Source organism: Haemorhous mexicanus, chromosome 5 (genome assembly GCF_027477595.1).
Source record: "Haemorhous mexicanus isolate bHaeMex1 chromosome 5, bHaeMex1.pri, whole genome shotgun sequence".
In the NCBI taxonomy this organism is placed as follows: domain Eukaryota; kingdom Metazoa; phylum Chordata; class Aves; order Passeriformes; family Fringillidae; genus Haemorhous; species Haemorhous mexicanus.
The window spans coordinates 45,806,732-45,833,627 of record NC_082345.1 but is presented as its reverse complement, the minus strand read 5'-3'; the positions used below and the strand labels follow the sequence as shown (position 1 = coordinate 45,833,627).

The window sequence follows — 26,896 nt, the reverse complement described above, 5'->3', positions numbered from 1 at the left end:
GACAGAAGATCAGCTGGTATAGGACACTTTACTGCAGCTGCAATGTTGAAAATCTCCTGTAGATTGAAGAGGGAGCAGAACAGTAAAACACTAATCTTTTGCCTAAACTACCCTGGTTTTGATTAGAGTCTACACAGTTATATAAAAAAGCCATAAACTCTCAGGAGAACAATGATTATGTACAATTTGAAAACAGCGCTTTAGAGAAGCAGCTTATCCTGTTATATTTTATAGTCCAGATGCAACACAGAAAAATAAAATAAATACCCAACTTGAACACAGACTGCTGACAAAGCCTCTAACTGTATGGAGCAGAACTCAAGATACACAAAAAAAACATGTCAAATGATGCAAATATTAGTCGTGGGCTTTTTTAAGATTTAATTCAATAATTTTATTGTCAATTTTGTTTTTCTCCAGCACTGAAAGAAGAAAATACCATTTCTAGAAGCAATTTGTTTATACTCAAAAAAAATACTTTATCTTTATCCAGAATCAGGCAGTGTATTTTTTAAACAGCAAGTAATTTTTCTATCTTTTTTTATATCTTCATGACTCAGAATGACTTAAATTATGGTTATGATCAACCAGGAACCATGCAACATTTCTCAAAAAAGAACACATTCAGTTATACTCTATGTTAGTAACAGGCATAAAAGCACACAGCATCAGTATATTTTAAATGGTGACATGCTTATAATATTTTTTCTGTCATTCAAATCTATAGACCCTCATCTGCTTCTCACAGCTGAAGCCTCTGAACTGTCACCCAGGCTTCAACACTTATTTTGTCGCTTTACTTTTAATTAAAACTACTAAATTAGGCAGTGGAGTTCCATGAACTCAACAGGCCTGGCTGTCGAGCAACCTCAGAAAAGGAAGCCTGGCTGGTTTTACCTATCTGATGTCGCTAATGAGAAGCAGCAGCAGCAGCCTTATGCAGCTTTAGAAACACCCCCACATCTTTTTTATGGCATCACATCTACTTTACCTGTCAACTTTTAAGAGAAGTTGCTTTTATTCTACTTGAATAGCACCTCAGACCACAAAAAAAAAAAAATTGACGTGACAAGAAAAATGTTGTATCACTCACCTGCCCCTTTAGAAGAAGAAAATTTCTCTTCCTCATTGGGCTTAAAAGCATCTGTTAGACAATGTGAATAAACTCGAATAAAGCAGCAAGCCAATATACTGTACTGCTTCCCTGTGCATGTCACTGTTTAATGCTTTCCAGCTGTCATTATAGCAACCAGCTAAGTCACTCAGAGTAAAATTACAGGTGAGAATTTCCTCTTCCCTTACAAATCAAATTGCTGCTATGAATCGAATGCAAAGCAGAAAATCTGGCAACAGGAAACTTTATTATCTGGTTTGTAAATCTAAAGCCATTTTAATGTAATAACTTTTTTTTTAATACTCTGAAGTTCATATAAATTCTTCAGAAAATTGTGTTACCACTGGCTTTCAGTAATAAATCGCACAAAAATTAAGGTTAAAACATAGCAAGAATAAGCATATTGCATATATACATACCAACCAAGTGATACCAATGTTCTAAAGGGAATACTGTAACCAAAATCATCATTTACTACAAAAGAATGAAAGAAACCAAACAGTGCAAAGAAACCAAACAGAGGTCTCACTGAAGTGACAAACAAATTAAAGTCCATAGAAGCAGGGCAAAAGGCAGCAACACCTACTCATCCCAGTACAAAGCAATATTAATTTGATGTTTTATACTGATAATTGAAAAAGTTACAGGAAAGGTAAAGACACCAGACTGAATGCAATGATTACATAAAATAGCTGAGGGAGAATGGACTACATAGAACAAGGTCATCAAGGATTTCTTCAGCAAGTAATTTTTCTTTAACATTCCAGAACTGTCTACGAAGTTATTGACATACAAAAAAAACCAGCCATCATTAATTTTTTTTTTTTTTTTTTCAGAACAGCAGTAAAGCTTTTAGCTGAATTCTCTTTACAGGTAGAAAACTGAGGTTGTATCACTCATTTTGTAGACTAACATGAATACATATTGGTCCCAGCCCTTAGCTGACACTATGACAAACAGCCTAAGGGTTATCACAAAGTAAGATTAAGCTAACAACAATGCAATATTATAGCAAGTACATAATACTGTCTGATCTTCCAAACAGCCAACATCACCCTGTTTACTTATCCCTAATCTCTAGCAACCATTAAGTTACTAGAGTAAGTAAGATTGCCTAGTGAAAGAAAACTCAAAATACTTTTTCGCATTAAGAACAAAGTTTTCCAAAATCTATGTACAAATTCGTCACTGAACACTTCTGTGCAAAGCCAAAATCTGTAACTTTAAAAAAATATATATCTGTAGGTATTTGATGCAATAGATTTCACTGAAAAATAAAAACACACCTTGGTGCTCAGTCTTACCTCAGCCCATTTAAGAATACAAGTCATGCAGAAGGTATGACTGCAGTTCTCAGGAAACCCAATCTCTTGTTCTAGAAGGCAGTTCAGACAGATGGGGCACGTGTTGTCATCATACAATAATGTAGAACAGGAACAGCTTTCCTCATTTTCTTCACCTGGCATTATTAACACTGACACTTAGAAATTTTGACAGTTTTTGAAACAAAGTTTTCTAGATTTGAATAATAAAGAAGTAAGAATTCTTTCAAGTACTCCTCTGGACAGCTTCTTGGCTGCATTAGACCTAAAAACTTGAATTCAACTTGCATGTAACTACAGAAAACTGTGTTTCAGATGAAGAAAGCTAAGCAACTTATTTCATAGACTACTGTACCAGTCTTTGCCATCAAAACAAAGTTAATTACAGGGATATTTCAATAAAGCAGGCATCACAGTGTTTCTCTTGGTTATGTAGTCATTTAGACATAATTCTCCTACGTTCTTTCTCCTTGTGTGTTTGCACTCTCTCCATGACTTAAAATCACACCAGCATATTTTATATTATCTTATATACATATGGTCTACCTTTACTTTAGCTTTTCTGTCTTAGAATTATCCTAATCTGAGTATCTTCAACTATTTATCTAATCATGTACATTAAACAAAAAATGCTCCAGATTTTGTTAGAGTTGGAAAGTGTTTTCAGAATACAAAAATATATTAACTCTTTTCCAAGGAATTTTACTCTGAATAATTGTTTTCTCTGAACAGCAATTGCTATCAATATTTTTGTTTTGCTACTAGAAGTTAACAAGTAATAACAAGAGAAGAGACAGGAAATTATTTGGGGACCTCACAGGCCAACGCCAAATATTATGAGAAAGTGGTTATATTTACACAACTTCTTTCAAAACAAGGAGCATACTAATTGAGAGAGCAAATGAAAAAAATCAGACCTTCACAGTTTGAACCTGAATAATATGCTTCAATATTTTCAAACACACAAACTTTACCTTCCATGCCTTCATGTGTCTGATCCTCAGTATCTTGAATACATTGCTTTCTGTTCTTCATCTTACAAAATGTAGTCTGGAAAACACAGAAACAGTTCATTTAGATTGCAACTTGAAAAATAAAAAAATTAATGAGTATTCTCCATTGTAGAGTAGAAATACATGGTAGTAGAAGTTAAGAGATTGTTTACAATTTGTAAGTATCATTACTGCTGTCTAGCAACTGATGTTTCCAACTTGCTTTTGTTCAACAGATGCAAAGTTTCTGCAGTGTTTTAAGACTACCACTGGTGCTTTTATTTTTAAAAATGCAACATATTGCTAAGTTTCCATGCAAACGAGCCCATGCAACACTGCAGTAACTAACACCTGCAAACTGCCCGATGCAAATAGTTGAAGCAACAGACTTTAAACACTCTAGCACCACAAGAGTTGGTTGTTTTACAAACCTAGAGTCACCGTAGTAGTGGCAAGTGAGAAAAATGAAACCACCTTATATTTGTATGACAAAAGCAAGAAGGAAAAAATTCAAACTATTTGCACTCAGTAAAACATGTAGAGAAATTTATATCAAACAAGGGACAGGTCACAAGCACAGGGGCAGGGCAGTATCATGAATGGGGACGCACTTTTTAACTGCTCTGTGAAAGAGATAGCACAAATGAAGTACATCCCAGTGATCCACATCACAAAAGTTGAAAGAATTTGACCCTACATAAGAAATAGCAAGTATATGTTCTTTGGAAGCTTACTTAATACATGTAGAATGAAACACACTTGAAAAAAGAATATCTATACCAAGGACTGAATCTCCTGCATTTCAAAACTCCTGTAGTCACAGCAGAGATAGTATATAAACCTAAAGCTCCAACCCAAGCCCCAGAGGGAACAACAGGTTTCTTCAAAACTATATGAAGCTTTAAAAATTATTAGTATTTAAAAGGATAAACTAAAACTTCAGAAGACATTGAAGAAATCAGAGATTACCAAGGTCTGCTACTTAAGCATTCAAACCTGAAGCAAAGCAGCTGAGGTTTACTCTCACACTTTGACACCTTTGCTAGACAAAGCAGTGGGACAGAGCTGAAATGGCCACAATCACGCTCCTCAACTAAACTTCCTCCTATTACACTCAGAAACTACAATACTTTTTCTTTACCACTACGACATCCAGAAGAGGGAGACACAGAATTTGCTTCCCCAAACTTTTCTTCTGATCAAGTCTTTACTGCTTGATCTTGGCAGCAGAACTGTTTTAATGATCACTTTTTATACTAAGAAAAGCAACTCTGCTGCACATTCCCATCACATATACTTCTCATTTTCTTAGGCAACATAACAAATCAGGACTCAGATCTGTGAGTCTTAAAACACAAGCAGTTTGCTAAAGAAATGGTCAAAACTGTGAAACTAATTAGAAATCTGCAATTAGAATTCAAATTGGCTTCAATATTCTTATTAGAAATTACCTGATTCCCCAAAGGGAACATGGCAATCAATCCAATTGAGAGTAGGGGAAAGTGAAGGGACAAGGAAAGAAAAGCCTAGCTTTAAGGGAATTCCCCCTATCACTGCTATCATATTTTTATATCTAAAATTATTACAAAAGTTATCATTAATACATGGCATCAACTGTAGGCTGATTACCAGCACAAACACTGACCCAGCTGCAGCCAATGCCATAGGCTACAGGCGAGTTCTCTTGGCAGAACAACCACTCTCCAGACCTCCATCTTCTGCAAGCTAAGCAAAAAGAAACCCAACCCAAGTCAAGCTGCTCCTTTAAAATTTAATGTCTTCAAAAAGCAAAATCTCTGTGAAATTAGGACAGGTAAAACCATGAAAACCACATTTGAATTTAGGAGATTGTGGTCTGTTGCCTTCATCTGATTTGCACAAGTGGCTTTGGCCCCAGAAAGTGTAAATCATGCAGTAGAGTGCAGCATAGATGCTTTTATACACAAAATATAAGAACATCCCTTCTGCCCTACATCTTAAAACATCAGCAATGCTTTACAGAAGCCAAAAATTCCACAAGCTGTACTCAAACATGTTTCAACCCTAGAAGTCCCAGGACACCTTATAGCTGAGTCAGTTTCAAGACAAGATCAAGAATTCTGCTCTCTACATACATCCACAGAAAATTATTTAAATAGATACAACCTGGATACCAAATTAAGGAGTAGCTTTTGAGTTCACACTAATTATAAAAGAGGTAGTGAATTCACTAAAACAGATTGCAGAAACACAACACAGAAGTTCTTCAAATTTGTTTTTCCCCAGAAAAAGTAACCTTTTACTCCATTGTACTTTTTCTAGACACAGACATCCCATAAATTCTGACACACTTATAATTAGAAAAACAGAAATCCTAAAATTCTGACAGAATATCGGTAATCCAAGACATGCAGCAACCGAAAACACTTATGTGGTGTTACCCCATTCTTCTCACAAGCCTATTATTTAAACAGATACTGAGTGCTGTTAATGGATTTCACAGATCACTTTGCACAGCACAACTTTATCAGTCTGACACTGCATTTTGCACAACACAACAGAGGAATTTATTACTACTGAAATTTTTATAAATAAAGTAAAAGATACAATCAAAATTTACACACTATTTAACAAATTAACTTTGAAAAGACTGTTTTCTCCACTACTTTAAAAGGGCATCACAGGTATTAGAATAGCAGAAGAGTTAACACTGGACTGTTACTACATTTATATGATTAAAAGCAGAGTTGGGAAAAGAGAACCTGGTGGTTTAGAAAGAGCAAAGAGCATAAAAAAATAGAATACTTATTTTTCCTAAAATGTGATAAGACAGCAACAAACACTATGCTATGTTTATGCCTTTGACACTGTCTCCCACAGCACACTCCTGGAAAAGCTGGCAGCCTGTGGCTTGGACAGGAGCACTCTTTGCTGGGTTAGGAACGGGCTGGATGGCCGGGCCCAGAGAGTGGTGGTGAACGGTGCTGCATCCAGCTGGTGGCCAGTCACCAGTGGTGTCCCTCAGAGGTCTGTGCTGGGACCAGTTCTGTTTTATATCTTTATTGATGACATGGATGAGGGTGTTGAGTCTTTCATTAGTAAATTTGCAGACGACATTAAGCTGGGATTGTGTGTTGATCTGTTGGAAGGTAGGAGGGCTCTGCAGAGAGACCTGGAACGGTTGGATGGATGGGCAGAGTCCAGTAAGGTGCAGTTTAATAAATCCAAGTGCTGAGTCCTGCATTTTGGCAGCAATAACCCCCTGCAATGCTATGGGCTGGGGATGGTGACAGTGCCCGGGCAGAAAGGGACCTGGGGGTGCTGCTCGACAGCCAGCTGAACATGAGCCAGCAGTGTGCCTTGGTGGCTGAGAAGGCCAAGGGCATCCTGGCCTGTATCAGGAACAGTGTGGCCAGCAGGAGCAGGGAGGTCGTTCTTCCCCTGTACTCAGCACTGGTGAGGTCACACCTTGAATGCTGAGTTCAGTTCTGGGCCCTCAGTTTGGGAAGGACATTGAGACGCTTGAGCGCGTCCAGAGGAGGCAACGAGGCTGGAGAGGGGCTGGGAACACAAACCCTGTGAGGAATGGCTGAGGGAGCTGGGGGTGTTCAGCCTGGAGAAAAGGAGACTCAGGTGACCTTATCACTCTCTACAACTCCCTGATGGTGGCTGTAGTCAGCTGGGGGTTGGTCTCTTTCTCCAGACAGCAACTGACAGAACCAGAGGACACAGTCTCAAGCTGTGTGGAGGGAAATACAGGTTGGATATTAGGAAGAAGTTTTTACAGAAAGAATGATGAAGTATTGGAATGGCCTGCCTGGGGAGGTGGTGGAGTCACCATCCCTGGATGTGTTTAAACAAAGAATGGATGTGACACTCGGTGCCATGGTTTAGTTGAGGTGCTAGTGCATGGGTTGGACGTGATGGTCTTGAATGTCTCTTCCAACCTAGTGATTCTGTGCTGACAAACCCTCCCCTCCAAAAAAAAACCCAACAAAAAAACCCCCAGCAACAAACCACACCCCTCTCCAAACTCTAGATAATCCTTCCTAAGAATGCCTAAAGACAGCATAACATTACAGCCAAGATGGCTTTTTTTTTTTTTTTGGTGCTTGTACATTCTCAATGGAATTACTTTATCTTACTTTATTTCATATTTGACATAAAGACAAAGGTGTACTAGTATATTAAATTGAGAACAGTGATCAGAAACACTACCTCCTTTCCCTGCTCCCTCAAAATAATTAAATGTTGAAGTTCCCAGGCTATTCTTAAAAGAAATGAAATTCCTGCTCTTGTTTTCATGGAATGCATCTGCCAACAAACGTGCTTAAAGAGAGTTGACTGTAGATTGTGGTAACAGATTTGTCCCTCTCCATCTGAGGAACTCAGCTTCGTGAAGAATTTAAACAACTCCATAAAGCAGACTAAGTGTCATGCACACATTAAACTATTTCCTATATCACAAAAGTACAACTGTGATTCACACAAACTACTTCATACAAATCACAACCTAAAAACACAGATGTATTTCAACACTACCTCATTGTGCATATGGAAAGAAAAGACTTGATCTGTTCAAAGTCATGCCTCTTAATTTCTTAATGAATCTATTGTATTGTAATCTTAAATAGACATAGAAAAAGCATTGGATTAAAAAAATTACAGAAGCCTAGTTATAAGTAACACATGAAATTAGCACATGCCTCCTTTTTTCTTAACTACAAGACAAAGTCTTTACAAGCATTCTTTATACCCTGTAAATATAATGCAACAACTAAATACACTCCTCCTCCAACACATTAACAGTCCAAAGACCTATCTACACAGAAGTACCCCAGTTCAGCTGGAAAGGGGGATGGAAATTAAGAACACATGCAACAAAGTCTCCAGTGAGTAAGGTATCTTGGACATCATTTTGCACTTACTCATTTCTGCAACAGATTTAACTCAAGAAACATTTGTAATCAAACTTTCAGCTTTTTAGATATATGTTGCGCTAATACTCAGAGTAGCATTTACTTAGACTGTTCTGTTTCTATTAAAAATATTTTACTTTAAAAAGGATTTGGGGGACTCTTAGTTGTGTTTTGATTTTTTAATAACTCAAGAAACAATCAGTTTCAATTATGAAACAACAGTCAGACATTTATTAAGTACACAGAATTTATTTACTTAATAAACAAAAATAACACCCTTCAGTCCCATCAAATTTTTGGGCAGTAATAGGAAGGACTCTGTTTCTCCCTATTCATTTTCATGGTCATTAAGAAACCTGGGAAAGATGTTTAAGCCACTCCCTCAGCAAATATGTTTTTAAAGAAAACAAACCCCAACAACTAATCACATTCACAAAACCAGATTTTTGTTGGTGGTGGATTTTGTTATTGTAGTTTTACTAGTTAATCACAGAACATGTATCCTCCTCAGAAGTTCCTCATACGGGCTCATCCTAATCTCTGGACCATTACTGGGAACACATCCAGCTGCTGTCGAAAAATTTTAAACATTTTGCCAGAACTTTTGTGCTAAGAGATGGGCTGAGAAAATACTTGTAATTTCCAATGGCAGTTGAACATTTGAAAAGCTTTTGACCTACTTGCATCACTATATCTAACACAACACATACACCAAAAATAAAAAAAAGGAATAGGAACAAAACCAGATTAGTGGGTATTTGTCTAAGTACATCAAGAACCCTCACAGTTGTTTTATTTTTTTATTTGGAAAAACATCTGATTTGTCAGAAGAGCCTGGAAGGTAGACTTGCTTCAAGTGAAAATTGAGTAATGCTGTTTGCCCTTCAATAAATGACGGCTACATTGAGAATCTGGAAGCACTTATCCTGGATTTTCTCCTTTGTGCAGTAAAATCTCTTGGTCCAGCACATTAGTGAGAATAGAACCTATGGTGGCACTCAAAAGCAGGCTTTTAAAGAGGATCTTTACTCTTTGTAAGCTCAAATTGCACCTTGTCTGCATTCCCAAATCAAATCCAATAGAACCAACAAAGATGAGGAGAAGAAAGACCACTGCTATGCCTTGGGCAATAAAGAGAGAAATCTTTTTCTATAGGTGGTTTAAGCCTATTCATGTAGATCCAGTGTCTTGGAAAGAATCACTGCTATTCAGGCAAAGAGATACTGCTGATTTAAAGACTCTTTCCAGACCCTCTAAGGATGCAATTACCCAAGAGAGCTGACAGCTTGCAGCCACCCAAAGAAGCAGTTATGTTTCTCACCACTAGTGATGGTAAGCAGACTCACTAAGAGCCATAGGGGTCCAAAGACATTGCAAGTGACAGAATGAGGGAGGGAAGACATAAAAAGGCATTGCCCCTTTTGGCAGTGGTAAGTCTGTAAAAAAACTGCAGACTTTGTTGTCAAACTGCACTCCCTTCAAGGACAAAGCAATACCTAGCTAGATTAGCTGCCAGCTCCATGAAAATACAAGGTAAAGTCACGGGAGAAAACCACCAAAGCCAAATGGCTAGAACTACACCATACTAAACAGTAAAATGGCTAGAACTATACCATATCTAACAGTACACTGCTCTCTGTTGCTCTTCTCCCTCCCTACACAAAAAACCCAAAAAAAACACGCTACCCAAAGCAACACAGTAGATATTATCCTCAGATTTTCCACAATCTATCTAACAGCAAGATACTGACACATATACCTCAATTACAGATGCTGTGGCTACAGCTAAGTCCTTGCTAGAATCAATGCTTTCATTTTTGTGGCCAAATCAACAATAACAGCACAAATAGCAGCTGCAAACACTCACTCATGTCCAATCAGCACTGGACAGGACAACACCATAAACTGCCTCCTAAACAGGGAAGGCAGGCACAACTCCATCAAAATGTGCTTGAGAACTGCTGCAGTGACTCAGATGCAGTGACTATCCCTCAGTACCCTGTCTGACAATCCAGAAAATCAAGAGTTTTAAGAAAGAACCTTACAGATGACGCACACACACACACACACACACACAAGGTAACCTCCTTCCTATATATAATGCTTATAAACGGTCTCAAAAACTTGCAGTACAGATCTTGTTAAATCAGTGGAATGGGCAGCGCTCCTCAATGAAGTTTAACAAAAGAGTAGCTGCATATATGACAATATTCTATAACTGTGGGGGACACCATGTCTTTTACAGAATGTTGGGTGTTGAAGTGCTGCTACAAATCAGAGTGAACTCTTGAGCAAAACACTTCTGTTTACTGGACAGTGTAAAAAGGTAGAATGGATAGCAGAAGTTTAGGATCTCTCCTGATCTCATTTTAAAGGTGATAATAAACTGTGGAGAAATCTGCTGAAGCACACAAGTCAATGTACATCAACTATCCCACAAGATTTTCAGTATTTGACAGCAGCAGTGAGGTTAGCTTATAAGACCATGTGACATTACATGTCAAAGCATAGTTATGTGGCACCTCTATACTAACAGCAGGTCTCAGGGTGACCACTGACAACCAAGATGGCCCAATGTTTAGGTAAACTTAAATTTGCAGACAAAAAAACTAGATAAAGCTAAACTTGCCAGTCAGCAAGGAACAGAATAAAAACAAAAAAGGGCACATAGGGGAGTTAGTTGTCACAGTGCACCTTCATTTGATTCAAAGTATACACTCCCAGCTGATCAATCTAACCTGTAATATAAAATTAGACTTGTGTCCCACCTGGCTCTTTAGTGACACTTCTCAAGTCTGTGAGAAAACCCTTTCCTACTCTGCTAGAGGACAAATTGTGTTACTCAAGCCTCTGTCAGCTCTTGACAATGCAAAAGTAGCGAGGGCAAAGCTGTGCAGCTTCCCTACATGTTAAACTAAGGCAATCTTGCAGGGTAACTCCTCAGTAAGTCTGCACTGATAACACTGCTTCCCAAAGATGTTCTGAATTCTGTAAGTCAGTTCCAGACTTAATCTTTACAGAAGTGCACAGCTGGGCTCATAATAGCCATAAGGAGGAAACATTCATTGGAGCTGTAGTTAAGTCCCTTGGGAAAAAAACAGCTTCATTTATACAGAAGACAGAATGAATAAAACCTTCTAAAGACTGATACAAGGTGATGAAATATGTATTCACAGAAATTAAAAGCCCACCTTATTTTTCTTTCCAAGCCAGTATTTTGAACAGAAAACAACATGAACTGTGCTGCTGTCTCTCCGGTGCATGCATGTGTATGATAAGACTCTCAACAGAAGAAGCACTACACCACAACCCCCCTGTAGGAAGAACACGTGTTTGCCACTGGCTAAGTCACATTATTTCCTATCCTGACAACAAAACACTCAAATACTGTAGTAATTACCATAGTACAAAAAAAATATGAAAGAGAAAACAGTGTACATAACACGTTCTCACAAAATCTAGAATTCAGCACTTTGGTGTTTCTTCTAAGTAGTCTGTGACTAAACTGGGTGAAATTGAAATTTACAAATAACAGGAACTCATTAGGCATTAGGCACTATTTTCAAAGTGCACATGGTTCAAGCAACTAAATCGAATCAGCTTAAACTCAGGACCTTGCCTTCTGCTGTTCAGGCTCCTTAGTCACATGCACACTTTTGCAGCTGGAAGGGATAGCATTACACACCAAAGTCAGCAAAAATGGCTCTGCCATTTCCAAGAACAGGGTTGGTTTTTTTTAAAGTATTTTTTCTAGCCACTTGGAAGCACTAGTATTTTCATGCTTTCCACCAAAGTGCAGATATTTGGCAGTGGGTCACAGAGAGTAAGAACATGCTTTCCATACAAGTAACCCTTCCAAATACAGCCATGTCACAGATCTGGGGGGTGAAAAAAGTTTGCATTTAGTCAATAAGTCTTTGCTAGTCATTGCATTTAATTCTTCCCCCCCATAAACTTGATCTGTGCTTAGCATACACAAATAATTTTAAGTTCCTATCCCACTGCTACACGGCACATAGAACATTCCCACAAGATGAATGAGCATACTTCAGCCACTGCTATGGCAACACAGCAGGACTTGTTACAATCATCTCCCTGATGCTAAAGAAACTAGAAAGACCATCTTTATTTTTCTTAATACCATCCTAATCATACCCAAATAACCAGCCTCAAACATCAGGGATGCAGGAGCTGAACCAGGAGACCTTGCAAAGACAGAAGCAGAGAAAAAGACTTTTTAACAGGGGAAGGAAAAATGATGGCTTAAACTGATGGAGTAAGACTGAGCACAAATGAAAAGCTCCGGGGCAGCAGCAAGAAGCATATTGAAGATGCAAAATGTAATGGGGCAACAGAATGAGGGTGCTATGTGATTAGAGGAGCATCTTGAGCTGTAGAGAAAAAGGACAAATGCAGCAAAGGAAGAAACAGAATGCAACTGTCCAACTACAGACTACCACTATTTTTTCTTTTACCTAAACCACCAGCTATTTTTTAGCTTCTGCATGTTGAAGCCCTGCAAAATGAAGGACATTCTCTTAACAAAATGTATGTAATGCACAGGCTTCCCTATAACTTTATGGTTTAATTTACATGGGAAAAAAAAAGGACTACAGAAGATTGCATAGAACGATAGACACAGCCTTGATAAAAATACCCTGAACTTGAGTCCTCTATTAAAAGCATGCTGTTCTTTCAAATGAAACATCAAATCAAGGTTTTGGATTTGTGTCTGCCATGTTTATGACATGTTCATGATTAAAAAAATTGCATTTCTGAAAAAAAAAATTCAAATTACAAGTAAAATATACAGACACTGAGTCAAAAACAAACAAAAGAGAGGAAATAACATACCCATTTAAAGGCACATGTTGCCTCTCTGAGGCATACACTTTAAAAAAAACCACACTAGATGAAAGCCATGGTGTCAAAATTACAGTCCTCGAGCTCCTTCTTGCTTTGAATAACAGCACTTCATAAGCTCAGGTCAAAGACCTACACTAACCTCTTACAAAACCTGAACAAAAAGAAATGCTGTATTTGTGGAAAAAGAGAGCTTGTGAAGGATTTATGACTACTATAATAATTTTAAGCATAATTGTATTTTGTAAAAAATCTCCTACAATATCTGTAGAATAACAATGCATTGAATGCCATTTCAGAAGTAGTAGACAGATAGGGAGTAAGCAGTTTCAATTACTGTTGATTTTGTTTTCACAGCCCTTAACTCAGCAATAACTTTCAAGACAGCTAAAATAAAGTTAGAAAATCCCAGCCAGGAACAGAAGACAGGTTTGTAAGAAAAGGTCCTTCTTAACATGAACAGCAATGCAAAGAAACGTAACACAAACTAGTAATGCAAGATGGCAACCTCAGATCTGAGCTGGAAAATACAACCTAAACTCTATCACCTTTCCTTCCTTTCCTTCCAATTTGTGAAGTGAGTCAAATAGATAGTCATGCTAATCACCTTTTTGGCTTCACCATATATATGGAATCAAGAAATTATCTACAACACAACAGTACTTTACTGTGAATTCTTAAGCGACCAACATAGGTTTTGTTATAATTGTTATTCTATGCCATTGCAAAAAGAACTTAAGCTTTCCGTATCAACAGCACTAGAAGCTCCCCACAATCAGAAATTCCACTGTCATTCAAAGTTTCTTGCCAGAATAAGAACCACAAAATCACCACTGGAACCCACTAACTCACCCAAGACTTGCATAAGGTACCTTTCTTGCTTAGGCTAATGAAATTACATCTTAAAAAAGCATAGGAGAATTTCATTGCCCCTCCTATGTCCAGAACTGCTGAAGTTATTCATTCTGAATAGCAAGCAGGCCAATTAAGACCACATGCCCACCTTCAGATTCTGCCTTAACATCCAGATTTTCAGTGTCAGTTCAACTCATTTTCATGTAAGTGTCTCCATCTCTCCTGTGGCATAGCAAGAAAAGCACAAGTTTTCATTGCTCCAGTTTTGGCCTGTGTTGCTATCTAAAGATATGCACAAATATGAAGACTTCTATCAGACACTGATCACATGGAATTTCACATTCTTTATTACTGTTGGTGGTCTAGCAAAAGCCAGGTAGCAAGCCAGAGACAACAAGGGTTAACTCAATTGACAGTTCCAAGCAATTTTGTACTAGCTGGAAAATGTTTCAAATACCACTAAATGCATCACTCAAGTTTACTCATAAATAGTACCTGCAAAGGCAGATCATGGTTTGCAGTATTTTCCCTCCTAATCATTGCATTTTAAAGTGAGCTCACCAATCCTTAAACTAAAAAATGCACTAATAGAGACATTATTAGTGTCTTTTAGAAAAAGTGATCAGATACTGCAATTTATTAGGCCTTAGAAAACAGCTACTGGAAAACATTTCTATATCCCAGTTCTCTCTACATATTCTTTTATTCACACACACACATATCTATATATATATTTATATATATGCACATGCAAAATCTGAAAATCTTTGTAAGTTAAGAAGAAATACCATCAATCACAGAACCATAAAATTAAAATGTTACTTTTTCATTTTTGCTATGGCAGAATATTTCTGAGCTCAAATTCCAATTCTGCATTCTCACAGAGGAAAAAAAAGAAAGAACAACACTACTGTTTCATCAAAATAAATTTGTTGAGACAGCATAACTTGCTAATAAAAAATAAATAGGTGAAAATACTCAACTTAGGAAAACATACACAAATATAAACCATAGGTGTACAATGCCTACACAGGTGTGTGTGTGTGTATGTATGTATGTGTTTCCTGAATAAATTAAATGCAGTATTTTGATCATCCTTTGTGAAGTCAGTTAACAACTTCCCAAGCTTAGAAGTGACAACTTCCACACTTAGTTTTATTGGATTTGTTTCTCCAACTGCAAGTCTTTAGGAAACTTCATGAACTGTAACAAAAGGACATAGGAAAGTTAAATCTTTCAAGAAGATGCAGCTTCCTCTTTTCTATTTTTTTTTTTTTTTTTAGTGTCATGATTTGACACTGGCTAAACACCAAGCACCCACAAAAACTATACACTCATTCTCTTCTGCTATAGTTGAAAAGAGTAAGGGGAAAGAAAAACTGAAGAGCTCACAGGTTGAGATAAGGATTAGGAGAAAATGCTAAAGGGCAAAACAGGCTTAAACAGTACAAAGAAAATTTATTTACAGAATTAAAAGATAATATTGAGAACCAAGATAAACCTCCAGAAAACCTTTTTCCTCCCTCCAGCCCTTCCTTCCTTCCCACCAACAGCACAGAGTCAAAACATGGGAGCCTTTAGTCAGTTTGTTATTTTTTTAAAAAATCTTCAGTTTGATTATGGAAAGGAATTTTTTTTTCTGCTGTGCCATGGGGTCCTCCTCACAGGAGACAGCTCTCTGTGAACTTTTCTAGCGTGGTTTTCATTTTCACGAGTAGTAGTCCTGCCCGAACTGATGCAATGCGAGTCCTCCCACAGGCAAATAGTTTTCCCACAACTGTTTTTTGTGGGTCATTAGTTCATGGGGGGTAGTCTTTTGAGGATGAGCTGCTCTACTTTGGAAGCAAGGGTCCTTTCTCTATCTCTGGAAGCAAGGGTCTCCTCTCTCTGTTCGAGTTCCCCACAGGATTACAGCCTTTCAGCATCTACTTGCTCCAGCACAAGCACCTTTTCCCATGGGCTGCAAGTGGACCTCTACATCCTCCACCATGCACCTAATGAATTACAGGGAAACAGTTTGTTGTACTATAGTCCTCACCACTTGTAGAAAAATCTCAGCTCCGATGTCTGGAGCACCTCCTCCTCCCACTCCCTCCTTTCACGGACCTTAGTGTTTCCATTGTGTTCTCCTCACGTGTCTTCACCTTTTCCTTTTCTCTGACTCAGGAGAGAATTGTTATTTGTAGGTCTGTTTGCTCTTAAGTTCTATCAATTCAAAAGTTCTTATGGGGTTTTGTAGTGCTGAAAGGTTGATCCCATCTGGGCTCCGCATCAGGGGATTGCTCATCATGCCCCTCACTGTCAGCCATGTGGTCCCCTCCAGCACTGCACGGGCAGCACCAGCCGCTGGTTCCACTCAGTGCCTCCTTTCATGCGGGGCACCAAAAAGGAGAAGCTGCTGCCACCACTCCTGCCCTTCTGCCTGCAGCATGGCTGGTTAAAAGCAGCCAAGCAAGCACAGTTTGCCGCAGACCATGCCCAGACAGCCCCGGCCGCATGGGCGCTCAAACCGGCTGTGTGGTCCTGGCCGTGTGGCCACTTGTGCCAGGATGGCCTCCAGCAGCATGGCCCCAGCAGCTGCCTCTCGTGGCTCTTCTTTTTCTTAAATATGTCATCACAGAGGCATTACCAACTTCTAATTAGGCCAGCCAATATGTCCATCATCAGAGCCTTCAGGGATTGGCTCTGCTGGACACAGCAGAAGTTTCAAGGAGCTTCTGTCTCAGAAGCAGCCTCTGTGGCTTCCTCTGCCCCCACTAAAAGCCAGGCTGCATTAAAGCAACACGGTTTGTTGGTTGGTTGGTTTTTTTAAAGCTCCCAACAGAGAAAAACTACTTGCTGGATGTGGTGTGGGGCACTTACAGATTATGTTCATTCGACCTTCAAGAGCCCTTCCAAGGCATCACCCTCATCATGCCTTTGGTGCTTCACCACAGCCAGATGCAGAGGTGACAAACCTCTCAAACACAGCTGTTTGAGACAGCAGAGCTGCAGCTTTAGTGAACAGAAAGGTAGAGGTACACGCACTTTCCATCTTCCAGCTAGGTCCCTCCACTTGCTACTTCATGACTGCAGCTACGTTGCTACACAAGAGAATCAATTGGTTCAGGGTATCAAAATTAAGCAACTTTCTTGCAAATTGTGTCCATATCCTCACCAGCAGGATATGGGTGAAAAGAGATTAAACAAGTAGGGAAGATACAATATCACTGCACACAGACCCTCTCCAAGCAAGCTCACAGCCTTTCAGGGCAAGGTGGACTAGAACAAACAGATGAAACAAAATTTGTCCACGCTGCTGAAAAGCGATGAACTAGCCCTTGTTTTGAAGCACTCAAAAGCATGTGCACTTAGAGATATCTGGCATTCATGAGTACAGAGGATGCTTAATACTCCATTTCCAACCTGTAATTTAAAAAAAGGCAGAAAAACTGGACAATGTCAAGATTTTATAAATCTACTTCAGCCTTAAAGGGTTTAGCAGATTAACCATAACCATTTAAAAATTCATTCAGAAAAACTGATAACAATGCTTGATAGCACTGAATAGTCAGTTTAGCCATCATGAGGAATTGTTCTGCATGTTTTTATAGGTATTAACTGGAAAGACAATTTTTGCCCCTCACCTTAGACTGTTGGCAAAGAAAATCTGAACACTGAACAGTGGACTGACAGCAAGCCAGGCTTCAAGAATTTTGCTGTAGGTATGGCAAGTCAGCCATGCAAACTTTTACCAGCAGTGTTTCTTTCACCCCTATTAAGTATGTATAAATACATCATTATTTGAAAGACAAATTACCTTTTAATTACTACATAAAGCCAACTTAAGTAACCTAAAGTTTTTGCCCAGGTTTTTTAGTACTCAGGACAGCGGAAGACTGAGAAGATTCCGCAAAGAAAGCCTGTACCAGGACAAAACCAAAGCCCAATAGACATATGTAACCTGAGAAGAGCAATCATTACGATGGGCAGAACCGTCTGCAAGTTTTATAAAACCAGGAGCTAGAAGCCATGCAACAACTGCATCACACTACAGCCAGCTGAGAGCACAGAGAAGCTCTTCATCATCTAGATGTTTCCAAGGCAATAGCTGACTAACTGGAGAACAAGATAAACTTACAACTGCTCATTGGCTCAAACTCAACAATCTTCATAGATGCAACAAACTCAACCTACCTAAGTCTCATCTTATCTCATGAAATCACAAAATCAAACACTGTATTCCTAGAAATGTTAAAGGAAACACTTGAAAAAGTACTTGGGATCATTTCCAAGTATCTTCCATGCCACTGAAGAGGATGCAATCCATTTTCTTTAAATACTGTAAGTTTCTAAATACAGCTTTTCCAGTTTAAAAGGAAGAGACATGGATTATCACTTATAACCATCCAAAAACCAGAAAATTTTTTGTCACTCTTTCATTTCATTTAAGAAGCCTACTACTTATTTCTGCTAAGAGCAAATGAAATCATGACAAAATGACTGTCCCATGTGTATGAGTCTGAATACCTACTTAGTAAAATTTAAGTCAGATTATACTCAAAACTATGATCCACTGCAAAGAAAATCAAAAGCCCCCAACACATCAGTGATCTACAAACTTAACACTGGACACTCAGTTAGCTAGATTTCTCTTTAAGTTTACCGAAGCTATAAAATTCCAAACTTAAAACAGCTGTTCAATAGTCACGGACATTCCAATCCATCATATAATAATTACTTAGATGGGCACAGCCTTAACTGTCTCTCGACATTTTAAATAAATGACTCTTTGCCAACAGCACCTAGTTACTGATACTAAACACACGGTAACTACCCGGCCTTTCTCTCTGTTATCTCGTTCTCCCTAAGAATTTAAAATTAATTAGTAGTCTAAGAGCAAAACATCGTGAGAGGGCGGGGACAAATTTTAGTCCTAACAATACTGCTTTGTTTTGAAGTTATAAATGTGGAGATGGACTGTCAAAAAAGAGTTACATTTTGGGCTCAGGCTAATAATATTCTTTGATACTCACCAAAGAGAAAAAAAAAAAAAAGAAACTAGGACACCATGTACTATAAAATACAAGAACTGGAGATTATCTCACTGGCTCGGTAAACTGCTTCCAGGCTCCAGCGCTCCCCCTGCGCAACTTTGCTGATGTCTTAAGTCGCGATCCCACAGCAGCACAAAAGCACAGCCGGGCTTTGAGCTGAGCCTCTCCGTAAAACTTCCTCCACAGCTCTAAGGTCCCAGGAGCCGCTCCTCCAGCAAAAGCCACCGCTGTCCACAGCTCCAGGCGCCCAGTCGTGCGCCCACCCCACCAGGAGCAGAGGGACGGCGGTGCTCCGCGGGCCGTATCTTTGTTCAGCCCCGCTCACGGGTCAGCGGGCAGGGCTGAGGCTCCTCCCGGTGCGGCTTCTCCAAAGCTTTCGGCACGGAGCGGGCCGGCGGATCGCCCCGGCCGCCCCGCTTTGTTTCCCCTCTCGCCCCAGGGGGGCCGGCGGGCACGGGAGCCGGACCCGCGTCTCTCCGCGGCGACCGAGCGTCAGCACCGGGCCGGGCCGGGCTCCCGCTCGGCGCCACGACGCGGGCGGCGAGGTGGGGTGGGAGGGGAGGGAAGAGGGGAAAACGCGGTCGGAGCCGGCAGCAAACTCCGCCCCAGCCCGACGGAGCGGCGGGAGCGCCCCGGCCCGGCGGGCTCCGCGCGGGGGCGAAGGCCCCGGCCGAAGCGGGACTGCAACGCCTCCAGCTTGCCCTCCCCTCCTGGCCCGCCAGCGCCTGGCCCCGGCCCGCGGCCCCGAGCACTTCCCCTCGCCGCGCGGAAATTCCCGAGGGAGGCGGTGGGCACCAACCACCGGCGCTCACCTGGCGCCGCGACGCTCCCTGGCGCGGTCTATGCCCGGCAAGGAGGGGCGAGTCCGGGTGCCCGCGCCGCCTCCGCCGCCTCGGGGCTGCCGGGGCTCGCGGGGCCCCGCGCGCTCAGCGCCCGCCGCGCCGCCACATGTCCGCGCGTGGCCGGGGGAGCACGGCGGCAGCGCCGGCGGGGCCCGGGCGGGGGCGCTGCTCAGCTCCGGCAGAGGCGGCGCCCCGGCGGCCCACTGAGAGACACCTCCAGCCCGCCCCGTGCCGCCCCCAGGGAGCATTATGGGATAGGTCCTCCAGCACCGCCTGGCGGGGAGGGCGGGGACGCGGCACGTGACCCGGCCGCCCCGCCCCGGCCGGGTGCCAATGAGCCGAGGGGCGGGGCCGCGGCGGGGCGGGGCCTCGCGCCGCGGGCGGGAGCGCCCTCTGGTGGCGGCACGGCGGCCGGGCGCGGCCGATGCATGGGCGCGCGACTGGTGACGTCATCTGTCCGCGACGCGTGGGGGGTCCCGAGTGCCAAACATTTTTTTACTTTAATTAATTTTGTTAGTTGTAGTAATAGTAGCACTTTAAATCCATTAGGAATGGATTCGAAGAATCCACAGAACGAAGTCCTGTGACCACAGGAGGGTGTGGCGGGGCAGCGTGGGTCCGGCCCTGCAGGGAGTGGAAGCGGTTCCTGCGGGGCCCAAGGCGCCGCGCAGTCAGCCGTGGTTCGTGCTGGCTGCGGCCTGCGGGCGCACGGACACAGGGACGTCTAACCCTTGTACATTTCCAGCCACTTATATTCAAAGCAGTTTGCCCCGGTGGCGTACGTCCTGATTATGGCAGACAGGAAAGCAGTTCGGTGCAGCTGCCGCTTCTGTGCGCTGGCCCCGTTACAGCTGCCTCACAGCACCGCTGGGCTCTGGGGCTGCCAGAGGCTCCAGAGCAGCGGAACTCAGGCTCAGAGGCAGCGGAGAGCTGGGAAGCGCCGTGGGGAGCCCTCAGCTGAAGCCCCAGGGCAACGCATCTGCTGCAGCAACAAACGACAGGAAAGGGAAGCAGCTCCCCCCAATACGCAGGCTGGGTTTAGTGTCTCCTTGCGTTCGGAATGAAGTCACGGCCTGAACAGAGTAAAATGTGTCAGCGTCAGTTTATCAAGAGTTTATGAGACCTTATTAGTTGCCATGATTACTAAGAGAGTATTAATTTAGGATCATATCAGAAGAACTTGAATTAAGTAAGAGCAGACTGTGGGACAGAAGGTAAGAGTGACAGGGAGGAAGGAAAAGACTCTGTTCATTGGAAGGCTTCGGGGAAATGTAATAAAAAGTAAGACTACTCCCATAGTTTGGAAAACATAGATTTAGGAATGGAGATTAAATGTTTAAGGTAAGTCTGACTTTAAAGTGATGAAGGTTAATAAATTCCTCAATTCTTCAATGGGATTATATAAATAAAGGAATAAGGTGTTAGGAAAATTAGCATTAAAGAAAGATTTGTTACAAACACAAGGGCTGTGTTTTGACTACGCTGAGATCTTGAATGACCCTAGAACTAGACACTGAAACAATTAGGAAGGGGGAGCCACCACAGCAAACCAGCAGTGTGTTTGCCTAGCCAATCACAGGGGTCAGGTTTTGTTGCAAGGAGGGCATACTATACACGGCTGCTGCATGTTACTCTTTGTTACTGTTGAATCTTTTAATTAAAATGTTTACTAAGTCACTTGGGACTCGAAGGTGCAGAGAGAGCTTGGAATTCATTGTTTCTGCCACAAGTCATGAAGATGTTGCTGTCACCCACTCACGCTACAAAGATCATGTTTCACAGAAGAGCCGGGTGAGCTGAAGAGAAATATCTGTGTGAGAGAGGAATGCAAAGAGAAACACTCATCACCTCTGATGTGCTGTCTGTGCTTTCATTTGATCCTCTGCTTGACTGTCTCACATCCATCCCAGCACTGGCTTTTATTGCTACTCGCACAACTGCAAGATACGTAGTAACAGTCAGGTGGCTCAGGCCCTCTCTCTCTCACCTTTTGGGATGGATGTGTTCTGTACCCTGTTTATGATGGGGGATGGGGGTGATAGACATCTGTGACTTCCCTCCTGCCAGTTCTGGCAAATATGTCTTTTGTTTTCCTATGTGTACATGAAGTTCCAGCCTGAAGAGGTTTCCAGTCCAATCAGGGCTGAAGAACAGTCCTGGCCAGTTGGATGTCTGTTCCCAGAAGCAGTCTGTCAAGGATGAGCAGTTGGCCAGATCTGCCAAAGGTGAGTCTGAGATGTCACTCCTTCTGTGAGCTCTGTGCCTGCTGAAAGGGGGAGTGGGGAGTTTATGTTTTATACAGGGGTATAGAAAAAGAGGGTCATGAACTCTGATTTACTAATCTCAGCAAACCCTGTGATATAGGCACTTTCCTAAATTTATTGGTCATTCATGCAACCATTAGTATTTTTCTCAAAAATCAAGGCAGGAGAATGATTTAACCTGAAGGGAGAGCTGAAATATCATTAGGAATTGAGATGAACTTGGCAGGAAAAGAAGTGTTAGCTGGTGCAAAGTTGATGGGAATGGATATAGAAATTGTTAACATTTCTCAATTAGTGGATGAGTTGTCAGCGCCAGCCAGGTTTTCTGAAAGGAAGAATCTTAAATTCAAAATCTAAATATCTGGGAGCCAATCTTGTGATTTTTTGACATTTGATAATTATGTTTTCATGCTTTACCGTGGCAAAAACATAATGTCTTTAGTCTGGTTTAATGTGTTCTGTAGTCTTCAGCTTCTTCAAGTGACTGATGGCAGAGGTTATCCTTAGTCAAGGTAGACACCACACCAATAAATTCTTTGCAGGGGAAGGATAGGGCTAGTAGAGGCAGATACTATTGCCTATTGTCTTTTCTAGGTAGGTATGAGTAGGGCTGTTTCTTTATTTTCCAGCTAGATCCAGAATGTTCTGCTGAAAGACCATGAGTAAACTCCAGGCTGTAGGAGACTCACAATTTTTAGTGGTACTTTGGAGGCCCTTTGTGCCTGCCCTGTGTTTTCTTTGGGAGATTTAGTCTGCTCACATTGTCAGAGTTTCCCAGTATCCATGAGAGCTGGAAACTTCCCTGAAGCAGAGCCTCTCACCAACTTATGTTTCTCTCAGGATGTCAGCATGGTATGGAAGCACAAGCAAAGCCATATTCATGCCACAACTCTGAGTATGATCAGAAGCCAGGTATGCCAGAGAAAAACTGGATCACATGCAGGGAGAACAGTGTGAGTGAGGGCATGGTCATTTGGAGAGGGGAGCAACAGGGAATGTGATACTGGAAATAAGAGAGATATTAGGGTGAGGGAGAGGGGTAGATGGTGGCAGAACTGACAAAGAGATTTTGACCACAATATGGTAGAGCAAAGGAGGGGAGGTGGTGCTTGATGGAAGTAGGGACGAGTCAAGCATGGAACACCTGTAGGACAGGATGGTAGTTATCCATGAGAGCAGAAACTAGAATTGTCATAGAGCACAGAGGGGAAGATGGAGAAAACTGCTTATTTGTGCTGTGAATTTAAATTCTTAACTTGGAAGTATTCTTTGTCATCCTACACTATTTACCATTAACACAACATTGCAGTGAAGGCACAGGTAAGTGACATTATTATTATTATTATTATTATTATTATTATTATTATTATTATTACTTTTTAAAATGTAATTAGTCTGAAATGGTATTTCTGGGGTCTTGAAGCTGCTAGTACTACATTCTGTCTCTGGAAGAGAGGAGGTGAAAAAACTTTAGCATAGTGGATTGTTCTTCCTGCTGTGACAGTGTTGGGACTCATCAGTTAAACCACTGAAATATGCTATACCCAGGGAACAGAAGAACTATTGATGATATAATACTTCTGCTGTCTGATTTCAGATGCTCATTTAAGTAATAAATGAGTCATCTATTTGGCTCTTGGATTTTGAGCTTTTAAAGAATGTAGATATATGCAAATGGCATAAAAAAGGTGGACTCTCAGAGTTTATTCACCTCGAGAACTCGTTCACCCTCTCTGCCCCATGCAGGGTCAGTCATGTACATGGTGCTCCTTCACTCAGTCTATTCTTGAAGATCTCTGGTGGTGGACTCTCCTTCCAAAGTCTCCTTCCTCAAGCAGGCTATTTCTCTAGTTTAAAAGTTATACTTTTGAAAAGCTGTACTGATTCATATCTATGATCCTTCCTACTGCATCAGAAGCCCATTCATTTATACCTATAAGTGCTGGTATCAGATTGTCCCCTTTCTCTTTGAAACAGATTTTTACTTGCTTTTACCATTTTTAATTAATTTTCAATCTCTTTTATGCTAAACAACATTGAAAGGTCTACTAAAATCAAATATATGGTAAGTTCTTTGTCTGCCCTATCCAAAGGGCTTGATATTTTCCTATGAGAGGAAAGCAGAGTGATTTGGCAGCAGTTGTTCTTGAAAAATTAGTGTTGGACATTGTCTTCTTCTTAACTTTGAAATAATTAAAAATTGTTAGCTTGATAATTTTTTCAGAGTGTTTTTTTTGGGATTCTCTCTGTCCCTCTTTCCAACAATAAATATTTGTTACTGTTTTTAATTTGAAATTCAACTTTTTCTTGTGTTTATATATTATGCAAAAAACCCCAATTAACTGAAAATAAGTGGATTAGCTCATTGTTCCAATAATGTGGTGATCTGAAGTCTCTGTCTTTGGTACTGGCATTCTTATTTCTTTTTAGGGAATTCTTAATTTTGAAATTCTGCTATATATTTATATATATATCTCCAAGTAAGCAGAGTGTATATTTTCGTTGTCAAGATGCCTCAAATACTTGGCTCCACAGAGAACATTATTTCAATGATAGAGCTTTTAATTTTTTCTTGTTTTAAAAACTTTGATTGAGAGACTAGTTTTTTATTTACATGCAGTATGTCTTTACTTGCAAGTTTCATTGTTTAGAAATACAGTGTGATAGTCTATAAATAAAAGTAAGTGGGATGAGTTAACACAGACTGGTGAGGAATTTCAGACTTCTTTTTAGCCAAAGGTAATATAAAAGTATGGTCTAACACCTAAAAAAAATCTTTTTTCGGAGTAGTCACAGTATAGACAACTTTTCTGATTCCTTTTTTCTTCTATTTCTTTTAATAAATCACAGAATCTTCTGAGTTGGAAGAGATCCACAAGTATCATCAAAGTCCAACTCCTGGCCCTACACAAACCCAAGAGTCCCAAATGCTAGCCACCATGTTGGAAACAAAAGTTATCAGGCCTCTCCTTTGATATTTTGGTTTGTTGGTTGTTTGATTGGTTTAGTTTTGGTGGGTTTTTTTGGTCTTCTAATTCGTTCAAAGGTAGGGGTCAGTTGCTACTGGTTCTACTGTATACATTAGAACTGGCCATGTTTGCCATTTAGTAAAGTACATACAATTGTCCCTGTTGGCCTAATCTTTGACAAAACTGAGTTTCAAAAGATGGACGGGATCGGATCAGATAAAATTTGACAGCACACATTTCAGATTCACAGTATTTCTATCTTCAGTACCCACATGTGAGTACGCAGGAGTTTCCTGTTCAAATAAAGTATGTTCTAGCTCTGAAGCTGAAGATCTTGGACAAAACCTTGGGATATCAGACTTTCTCAGTTCTTTGTCTGTAGCAGCAACCCTTTTGTATAGGATCAGAGGAATTTTGTAATGGTCTTGGCTGGAATTTTTCTCTTGGTCACAATTTGACTGTGCTCCATGGACATAGACTGGAATTCTCTAGAATACATCCCACTGTAGAAATGAAAGATGCTATTAACAGCAATATTGAATATCTGGAAGAAGAAAAGGCTTCCTGTGTTTAGGGATCTGAGGAAACAGGATGTGAGATAATTAGCCATAATTTATAATATATAGCCATATTGTTTCCTCAGCAAGAAGTGGGATGGGTGTTATCCTGTCACCATTTTTAATTATTCCAAGAGTTCCCAAGAGCATTTTGCGTCCTAGTACTGTGCTGTGACCAACCACATTTGTTCACAGGTTTAAAACAAAAAATTCTTGGAGCTTTTAACACTATGTACATACCTAAAAATTTCTAATAAAAATCCGACAGTGCACTCCTTAGCAAAAATAGCCACCATTCTTTCCTTGTTCCAAATTAATTGTTCTAATCTGTGGGACGATGACCTGTCTAACCAATTTAGTCCACTGAGCTTAAGCTGAACCATATTGCATAATGTTTCTCTTCACCACCCTGAACAGGCTTACTGGTTTCTCTCAAACTTGGTGTAACAACAGGTTGACATAAATACTGTTTAAAGTGTTGTCTGTAAGTACCACCCTTCATCTTAGAAGAACAGTAGGAGATAGCTAAATAAAAGCAAAGTTAAACTCAAATTAAAGGCACACATGAGCTTGAACTCATTGGATGAAAAGGTTTTGCTCTGGGACGGTGTATGACAGAGCAAGAGGAGGATGAGAGGGAATGAAGTTAACTGGTGTCATGGTTTAACCCCAGCCAGCCACCAAGCTCCAGGCAGCTGCATTCCACAGAGGAGGAACTGCTTTTTATTGTGTCTCAACATCCATGGACATAAACAAACTTAGAAAACAGTGTTCCTTCCCTATTTTTTTTTGTTTGTTTACCTCAAGGGATGAAAACATCTTATCTGACAAGTGTTTCTGCAATTTGAACTATACTGGAGAACATTATAATACTGCAATCTAATAGCCTTGTTTCATGTGAATCAATATTTTTGTACTCATATGAATATCTAAAAGATTTTTATTTTTTTAAACAGATGCAAAATGTTCATTAGTTGATTTTTTTTTACATGACAGATATGGACAGATTGATTTTTCTGAAATTCCTTATTTAACCTTTAGAGATTAAAAACATTCTTTGGCCTTTGCTGGTTCTACTGTAGAAGAACTCCTTATATTTAATTTAAAATGCTGAATCTTCAGCACAGATTTACTTTCTCTAAAGTATTGATTAACTACTACAGTTCAAAGGTGCTTTGAAATCT

At 40.5% G+C, this 26,896-nt stretch overlaps 1 protein-coding gene and 1 long non-coding RNA gene across 5 annotated transcripts in view; one reads left to right on the top strand and one right to left on the bottom strand.

Moving 5' to 3' along the window:
- The window catches only part of SCAF11 (SR-related CTD associated factor 11), a 49,937-nt gene extending 29,906 nt beyond the window's left edge, over positions 1-20,031 (bottom strand). Inside the window, exons 1-3 of one of the 4 annotated variants that reach the window (XM_059847026.1) lie at positions 19,893-20,031; positions 3,411-3,486; positions 2,419-2,573 (exon numbers count right to left, since the gene is read on the bottom strand). In XM_059847026.1, coding sequence (XP_059703009.1) covers positions 2,419-2,573; positions 3,411-3,471 — 216 coding nt within the window. In that variant the 5' untranslated portion in view covers positions 3,472-3,486; positions 19,893-20,031. Of the gene's footprint in view, positions 1-2,418; positions 2,574-3,410; positions 3,487-16,906; positions 16,928-19,059; positions 19,279-19,892 lie in introns of those variants that run through there. The other 3 variants (XM_059847027.1, XM_059847029.1, XM_059847030.1) reach the window with 3 other exon arrangements.
- A 367-nt stretch (positions 20,032-20,398) lies between these two features.
- On the top strand, positions 20,399-26,269 carry LOC132327655 (uncharacterized). The gene is made up of 2 exons (XR_009486572.1): positions 20,399-22,147; positions 25,037-26,269. It is a non-coding gene; the product is annotated as an uncharacterized LOC132327655 (long non-coding RNA).
- The last annotated feature ends 627 nt before the right edge of the window (positions 26,270-26,896 follow it).